Raw genomic sequence first — 8,348 nt, forward strand, 5'->3', positions numbered from 1 at the left:
TTCGAAAAATACATGAGGTAAGGTGTATTTAAGTTATTTAATATCATGAGCAAAAATTTTACTCAACAAATTAATAAGTTTATTCATGAAAACCGAAAGGGACATGTATGTAAAGACAGCAAAAAAAAGTATTTCAGATATGGCAAAGAAGTTGAGATCTGAGAAGAAATAATATTGATATGATATTAATTTGGCTTTGAAATATATATTTATTTAATGATATCTGATTGTATGATTTATTATTTCTTAATAAGCGGTGAATTTAAGTGCATTGCTTGAGGTCCATATATCGAGTATTTTTCATACTTTTATCTAATTTATATTTTATCTTACTAAAATGTTGATAAAATGAGTGATATTCAGACTTATTTATACTAATACATAGCTTTAAGAGTGGACCCCCTAATGCACAAGTTATATTTTGGTTTAAGTCCATGTATATTTAGTAGTCATTGGGCTATCAATTATCATATACGTAAAATGATTTAAGAGGTTGGGAGTAGCTCATTTTTACAAAGTTGTCCGAATATATTTTATTTTCTTTAGATGAATGTCGTCATCACTCTCCGATCAGTGCAACTGCTAGAATAAAAATATTAATGTAAAGTAACATATTTTAGTCATGGTGGATATTACTGAGCAATTCCGATCCTGCCTATCGGATATTAGTCGTAGGCCAGGAATTGAACCTCTAGATAAAGATAGGATATTAAAACCCAGAAAGCCTCCTCATACTTTTTCTGTCCAAGCACGGAGTATTCTTGGAGATATCAACAAAGTAGATCGGTTTTTGAAGGAAGAAAATATGAGCGATCTGTCCAGTGAGGAACGTGATGAGATCGAAAATGGAGCACTATCGCTCCTCCGTACTACAAAATTACTCATCACTAAGCTTAAAAAAGATGTAGATAATACTTCAAATATAGGGTCTCAAGTGAAGACACATTTCCTGGGAGTGGGTGAAGTCTTGGATAAGAAACTTAAGGCATTTAATAAATGTATATAATTGATAGTTTAGATTTCTAATGTTTTTTTTTTTTTTTTTTCAATTTTCAAATAGGACGTCTCTAAGAATTTTACAAAGCAAAAGGAAATCAGATTAGAAAGCATGGGAATGACCAGAGAAATGAGCCGTTTGCATGACGGTTCAAGCTTATTTAGTCCAGATCCTCATAATAATGAAACCGGATATGCAGAGGATGAAGAGTACCTTGAGGAAGAGTTATCTCCAGATGAGATTCAACTTTTTCAAAAGGAAAATGCCACAATGTATGAGGAACTACGGAAAACACAGACTGAAGTTCAGTCCATTGAAAACAAGGTGGTAAAAATTGCAGAGCTCCAAGAACTCTTTTCGGAAAAAATCCTTGAACAAAAGGATGATATTGATCTCGTGTCTCGGAATGCTCTTGCTGCATCTGAAAACATTAAGGATGGAAATGAAGAACTAAGAAAGGCAATACAGAATAAGGCGTCCATTCGTGTATACATACTTTTCTCCTTATTAGTTCTTTCCTTTTCTCTTTTATTCCTTGATTGGTATAATCCATAAGCTCAATTGATGATATGGCGTATAAAATATAGCTCTTCACCATTCAATAATTAATTATTTCAGTACTTATTAACTTATTTAAATTATAATGGCACATTCAAATTATGAATATATTTTTATATGTTATATTTCGTTTACGTTTATGAAAAATTCAAATCTTTCCACTGAACTTGTAGTTCTTGATATAATCATCATGTAATTGTTTAAACATTTCCGTTAATCCCAGAGGAAGAGAAGATGCTAAAAATGCCAATGAATGTTTATCACCAAGTTTGAATAGCCAGTGAAGTCCGTTTACAATATTGGATCTAATTTCTGTATGAATCTTAAAGTTCTGAAATCCGGAAAGAATATCTGCCACCAAATAAGGAGTAACTCGAGAAAAGTCATCTCTGTTCCGGCCAAATGACTCTAAGAGCCTTTCAAGTCGACGTGTACAAAGAGATAACTTTTCTAGGACAGGTTCCTCAAGCTCTTTAATGGACTGATCGGAGCTTTTCATGAGTGATTCCACCATGTTTCTTACTATGTCTAATACAATTGGAATACGGGTGATAATTAGAGTGCTCCTGCGTTGCAGGACGAGATACATAAGTTCATAAACAGCGTTCCAAAGATCAAAGAAGTGTTCGTTCTCTGTATATGTTTTAAAATTGACTCTAAGAGGCGTTATTAAACAAGAAGCTTCAACATCCTCATGTACCACAGGCTATAAACAAAAGATTGGGTCGGATTAAATATATAAATACCCATTACGATTGCAACTAACCTTATCATTGTAGAATAAAGCAATTTCTAGCTCCAAAACTTTCATTATTGCTTGGTACGATAGTTTATCAGATATCACAAGATCATGATAGAAATTAAGCATTCGTTTAATATATTCTTCTCGTGTAGACAGAATCTCTGAGGGAATTTTCTTAAGTTGAACAAGGATTTGCCACATCCCAATACAGCCACAAAATTCCTCAATGTTTTCATTTTTCTAAACAAAAGAAAAAGAGTTACATGGAAATAAAAATATTTAATAATAGTGGAGTTGTTACCATTGACATGGATAAAATATCAGAGAGTAATTCATGAACAACATCTTTGTCAGGAATTTGAAATAAAGACTCCAATAAAGTCTTTTCGTGGAGAGAAAATTGGATCTTTTTCTTCAACTTATTCCATATACTAGGAACATCAATTGCCTTCTTAAATATTATATACTCGTTGCAAAGACACGTCAAAAAATCGATTGTCGTATTTTGAGTAACGTTTGAATCGTCAATGCAAAAATAAAATAATTTCTCCACATGATTCGTCCATAGAGAAAGACTTTTCTTATTACCATGAAGAACTTTCAACGTTCCCGAAGTACCAGTTAAAAGAAGGTAAATTGATTCTTGTTCTTCATTGTTCAACTTAGAAATTCTATCGAAGTTACATTTTGCCATGGAATCGAAGAGTTTTTTAGAGAGAACGTAGGTCGTATTAGATGCCTCAGAGGAGGATAATAACTTTTTACTTAATTCTGAGAGTAGCAATGCTGAAATTTCTAATTCATTGCTTTCGAGATTGAACATCTTGGTAAATTCATCTATATGCAACTCCAAATCAGATAAATTTTTCAGACTGCGCAAGGAATATTTAATAATGTATTGAATAGCTGTTTTTTTCCACTTTCCTTCACAAGGAATAGGAGCTAATTTAACAAGGATCAGTCCAACATCCAACGTTTTAAATTTTTTTAAATGTTTCATCGTAAACATACATCTTGATATGATGTGAAAAAGATAAGAGGAATGGACTTCTTTTGTTCTCAATAGGAGACAAATACAAAATGAAAGCACTTGCTCACTTAGACGTTCCTCTAAATATTCTAGTGGCAATTGTAAATAGGAAATCAAAAGTTCTTCGATAGCCTTAGATTCAGCTTTACACTTCGGAAAGCTATTGTTGCCCTGCAAAAGAGAATTCAGTTCTTCAATCACATCGGTTGAGCGGTTTCTATTGAGAGATAAAACGGTTGATATTTGTGTTTCTAAAAAGTCTATAATCGAAGACTGGAGTTTCTGATCCTCATCAATGTTTTGATCAGGATGTGGATTTACTACATAGTGCTCAGCAAGTTTTCTCATTTCATTTCCATCAAGATGCGGTGTAATAAATGAAAAATGCTCAAAGGGAAGATCTTTGACATCTTGAAAAGTTAAGCTGATATTTTGCTGATGACTTTCATACCATTTTATTTTTTGAAGAACATTGTTGGGAGGATCGCTTAAAATTGATAAATATTCAACCCCTCTCACGTTCTTTAGTAAGAGTGACAAGTCAATTAGAGAGCCTTTAGACCTGGGAAGTTTATCAATATATAATGAAGTCTTTTTAATAAGCTCAAAAACTTTCGGAAACACATTTTCAGGGACGGAAAAATCAACCAAACGACAGTTGGAAAGGAATAAATCCATGACGATATCCAAAAAAGCTATTGAGTTTGGTTTATTATCGTCCAAATGATAATTAAATGTTTTCCAGAGTTCCAAGCATTGTCCAAAAACGAGACCTTGAAATTCGGTACCGAGTTTATTCCAAGTAGCTGAACTTATCGCTTTTTTGTCGAAATCTGCTCCTACTTCAGGATGTTGAGCAAGGTAGATTAAGATTTTAGCCATCAATTTTGGAATAAGGCGGAGTTTGGAGTAAATATCAACTAACAATGAGAATTCTGCCGAAAAGTCTTTTAATTCATTGAATAGTAAAGAGCAGCTATAAGTTCCAACTAATGGCTCGATAATGACAGGATTCATCTTTAAAAGCTTGGAGATAACCTCTACATAGTTATCTAATTGAAGAATCAAGTCCTTCACCAGATATTGTACCCACTTTAGAAACGTCGTATCACCAAATATTTCTACTTTCCAACCCTTATCTTCTTTTTCCTGTAGACCTTCAACCATTCCAATCAAAAAAGTAAACTTGGCCTTGTTGGAAGCTCTTTTCCCTTCCATAAGTTGTTTAGAAGACACAAGCCAAAGGGAATTTTTTTGTATAAGATTTAAAGGAGAAAATCCAAGGATATATGAAAAAAATACAAAAGTCCTACATGCATCCACCGTTGACATCTTATCATTTAGACTTCGAAAAAGTCGAGGAAGAAATATCCCCAATTGAAGACGTGGATCCTTGAGGATACTCATTTTTTCACAAATTGTAATGGGAGGTTTTTTATCCTGGACTTCAAAAAGTAAATTAAGAAATTCAGTCCAATCCTCGAGGAACTTTTGAGGGTAAAAGTTTTGGGTTAGAAACTTTCTGAGATGATTTGAGAGATCTAAGCCTTGCGATAAAGAGATGATCATGCCATCAATGTCTCCTTTGTTAGAATTATCGTTTTCTGGGAGTCTGAGGAGAAGGGCTTCAAGACTTTTCTTACATGGGATTTTGGACGCAAATTGGTCAATGAGTAAGGATATCACTTTAGTAAAAACGTGGGTATTTTTAGATAAATTTAGAAACAAATACTCGGACTCGATGCATGTAGATAATAAAATCCACATCTTCTCATTGACTTCTTTATCCTCTGTAGGAATGACGATATTGATTAGCATTTCTGCAGATATCCCACCCATTTTTGACAAATGCTCTTCCAGATCCGTAACCACTTCCAAAAGACACCATAAAGATCTATTTTTGTTATAAAAAAAGTATATTTTAAATAAGTAAATATACATAACAACACGAGTCTCTTACTTTCGCCTATCCCCCTGTTCATCATGGAGCAAATTCTTTTCGTTCCAAAGTTCGAAAAATCCAATGAAGTACGAGACCATGGTGTACTTTTAAAGGCTCTGTGACAAGAACCCTCCGACATAATTTCAATTTTTCATCAAAAGTCAGAGCGGAACCTTTCAGCCGGAACTTGATGCCATTGGCGACGCTGGTTTCAATCATTATCAATGACAATGAATGAGTATTGACTCCAGATTTACACTCCACGTGATAATAAAATTCAAATCGTATATTAACTATTTGGTGCTTACAACTTTAGCGATGACGTCAGAGGTTATATTTTTGTTATTATTATTTTTTTTTTAAACATGTTTATAATGAATCAGTGGTACAATATAGAGCGTTTTCATATGATTTTTATATCGTCCATTTTGGTGGCCTAAGAAGTTACAAAAAGAAATCCTTAAATTGATTTTTTTTTTTTTTTTTTTTGGGGGAGGGTGGTTACAGGGTTAATAAACGTTATACAACTTTTTTTTCTGTGTTTCAGATAAAAATTAACTCTTTAAATCATTTGAGTTTTCAAATATTTATATGGAATTGTAATCCGCAAGTTAATGCCTTACTTTACAGGTTCATGATTTAAATGTTTAATCCGGTTCCTGCTGGTGCTACCTTTTTTTGGATTGACCTACTGTGAAACCAAGTTTGAAGTTAGGATTCGAAAATAATGAACATGGAGGAGGAAGAAACTGTGGAGTGCCCCTACAACCCGGCTCATCAAATAATACCTTCGCGACTTCAATATCATTTAGTACGCTGCAAACGTTCCTACAAAGACGTGGATTTAAAGGTCTGTCCCTTCAACTCCACACACTACTTACGAAAAGAGGCCTACAGTGCTCATGTGTCCTCCTGCTCCTCACGGGAAAATACGGAGAAAATGATTTATCCTCGTAGTCAAAATTATGAGACTTGCTCGCTCTTTCAGTCTTCTCTTCCCAAACCCTCTTCCACTCAAGAATACTTCCACGACGGAGAGGATTGGGAGAGCGAGCTCGTGACGAAGTCGTATGACCCCATGGAGAAATGCCTCAAACAAGACGTTCCTCTCCTTCCCAGGAATTTGACCAAAAGTGAAAAAAAGGCATTTCGAGAAAAAGAAATTGATCGACTTACATCCATCAAAGAAAAAGAAGAAATGAAAAAGTCTACAATGGTGTCCCTTAGACATCAAGGAGAATAAATAAGGATCTCTTAGGCTGGGTAGTTCATTTAGAAAATTAGATTTTTGTCTTAAATGATTAATGTAATAGTTAAGTTTACATTTATTTTCATTTTTGTCTTCAGTACAATCTGTGTTCTCAATTTTTAAAGTCATGTCGATCTTTACAACTAAAAAGAATAAAGGAGTATATATAGTAACTAATATAAATATGTTGAATATCTTGAGGAACTTACTTGCAGGACTTCATGTCAAAACTTTGACCCGTGGTGCATTCGAATACAACTAAGCATTGGCAGAAGCATTTATGTGGATTCCATATTCGATTCCCCTGGGATATGCATTCTAACTTCTCTGTATCTGTAGCTTTACATGCACAGCGACAGTCACTTCTTTTGTACACTTGATTTGATAAACAGTCCTGAAAATATTAATTAGTCCACTAAGAGTTTGTCCCAGTTACGTTAAAAAGTCCTATAATGCTTACTTAAATAATATATTAATAAAAAATAGCTTGTTAAGTAATACAAAATTTAGTATCAGGCTTCAAACATAGGGTCTACTCATCATTGATTAAGTCGTACGATTTTTGCATAAGAGGCCACTTGTAAATTATAAGTAATGCACCTACGCTACGTATTTACAAGCGTCTACTTAAAAATTCCAAAATTTACCTCTTTATAAGAGGAATTTAGTATTTTATCAGAAAATAAATTTCACATCTTTTGATTTGGCACCCCTTAAGAATATTTTTTGATGCAACCTTGCAAATGATAGGTTTTAGCGTGAGCAGGCCTGGGCAAAGATAAATGTGCGGGGTCCTTTTCTTGCACTTAATTAGAGGATAAATTCACATTTTTTTCTTAAAAATTATCTCTTTTAAAAGTGAGTTCGTTAATTTCCCCTGTAATTTGGTACCATATAAAATATTCATCATTGAGGGGTTGGGGGGGGGGGTGGAGAGCTACTACTACTCACTTCTTCCTTCACAATACAGTCACAAGAGCAGGTTTTATGTTGAATGACTGGGATTTTTAAATATTCCACTGAATTGGTCCTTTGATTCGCACGCATAATTGTGATATCGATTGTTCCACTTTCCTTGGCCTGACATGAAAGTAAGTTGTGGGAGCAACATCCATTACATCGCTCAACTCGAACACAAGTTGGATAGTAAAAGGAGTTGGGATCCTTTTTTTCAATGTCCAACTCTATTGTAGTTAGTTCGGTCTCACAGAAGGCTGGCTTCGCAATTTGAGGTTTTTTTTTAGACGATAACATGGAATGCCAATTCTGAGATTTGTCGCCTTCTGTACTCACTACTTGAACTCCAGATCTGACTAACTCATTTCTTGGCTCTTGATGAGATAATTTCAAGTCTCCACGGATTGCTCTAAATAAAACGTTCAGAGGAAGGCCCCGCATTCTATTCAAAAATAGCGCTCCTTTTAATGATAAAGTTGTCTAAAGTGAAATAATTTCAATTATAAAGCTTTTTGAATTGTTTTTTCTTATAATTCATTACAATGGAATCATCTTCATCTGTAAGGGATGTCATTGTCGTATTGGCACCGTTACCAAATTCCAGGAAAGGACGCGGAGTAGGGTTTTGAAATTCATTAGATAATTCTGATGGACTGGAATATAAAATTAATGAATAGAGAACATTTAGTAAACAAAAGGACTATAATATTAACTAGAAAGACCCTTGACTTCCTTGGATATTTTTTAGGCTCAAAAGTAATAGCACTATAGATATAATGATCATTTTTGACTGTTGTTTTTATTTGCAACTGTGTGAATACTAACATATACATACTGCGGGGTAAAGATCGTTTCAGAAGCATTACTTGTATA

The 8,348-nt window shown here is 34.0% G+C and overlaps 4 protein-coding genes across 4 annotated transcripts; 2 read left to right on the forward strand and 2 right to left on the reverse strand.

The window, feature by feature from the left end:
• The first annotated feature begins 550 nt into the window (after positions 1–550).
• Positions 551–1,678, forward strand: Syx18 (syntaxin 18). The gene is made up of 2 exons (XM_040707998.2): positions 551–985; positions 1,061–1,678. The coding sequence occupies exons 1-2, from the start codon at positions 623–625 to the stop codon at positions 1,550–1,552; spliced, it is 855 nt and encodes a 284-aa protein (XP_040563932.1). The 5' UTR covers positions 551–622; the 3' UTR covers positions 1,553–1,678.
• On the reverse strand, positions 1,666–5,707 carry LOC121114134 (uncharacterized). Its single transcript, XM_040707996.2, has 4 exons — positions 5,288–5,707; positions 2,599–5,221; positions 2,322–2,537; positions 1,666–2,261 (listed from the first exon to the last, which is right to left on the reverse strand). The coding sequence occupies exons 1-4, from the start codon at positions 5,365–5,367 to the stop codon at positions 1,704–1,706; spliced, it is 3,477 nt and encodes a 1,158-aa protein (XP_040563930.1). The 5' UTR covers positions 5,368–5,707; the 3' UTR covers positions 1,666–1,703.
• A 171-nt stretch (positions 5,708–5,878) lies between these two features.
• Positions 5,879–6,701, forward strand: LOC121114133 (gametocyte-specific factor 1 homolog). The gene has a single exon (XM_040707995.2). It carries the CDS (start codon positions 5,997–5,999, stop codon positions 6,510–6,512), a length of 516 nt encoding a protein of 171 aa, XP_040563929.1. The 5' UTR covers positions 5,879–5,996; the 3' UTR covers positions 6,513–6,701.
• On the reverse strand, positions 6,537–8,348 carry LOC121114132 (vascular endothelial growth factor A). The gene is made up of 5 exons (XM_040707994.2): positions 8,189–8,348; positions 8,017–8,128; positions 7,470–7,955; positions 6,728–6,912; positions 6,537–6,661 (listed from the first exon to the last, which is right to left on the reverse strand). The coding sequence occupies exons 1-5, from the start codon at positions 8,257–8,259 to the stop codon at positions 6,631–6,633; spliced, it is 885 nt and encodes a 294-aa protein (XP_040563928.1). The 5' UTR covers positions 8,260–8,348; the 3' UTR covers positions 6,537–6,630.

The sequence above is a fragment of the Lepeophtheirus salmonis genome, chromosome 3 (assembly GCF_016086655.4).
Source record: "Lepeophtheirus salmonis chromosome 3, UVic_Lsal_1.4, whole genome shotgun sequence".
In the NCBI taxonomy this organism is placed as follows: Eukaryota; Metazoa; Arthropoda; class Copepoda; order Siphonostomatoida; family Caligidae; genus Lepeophtheirus; species Lepeophtheirus salmonis.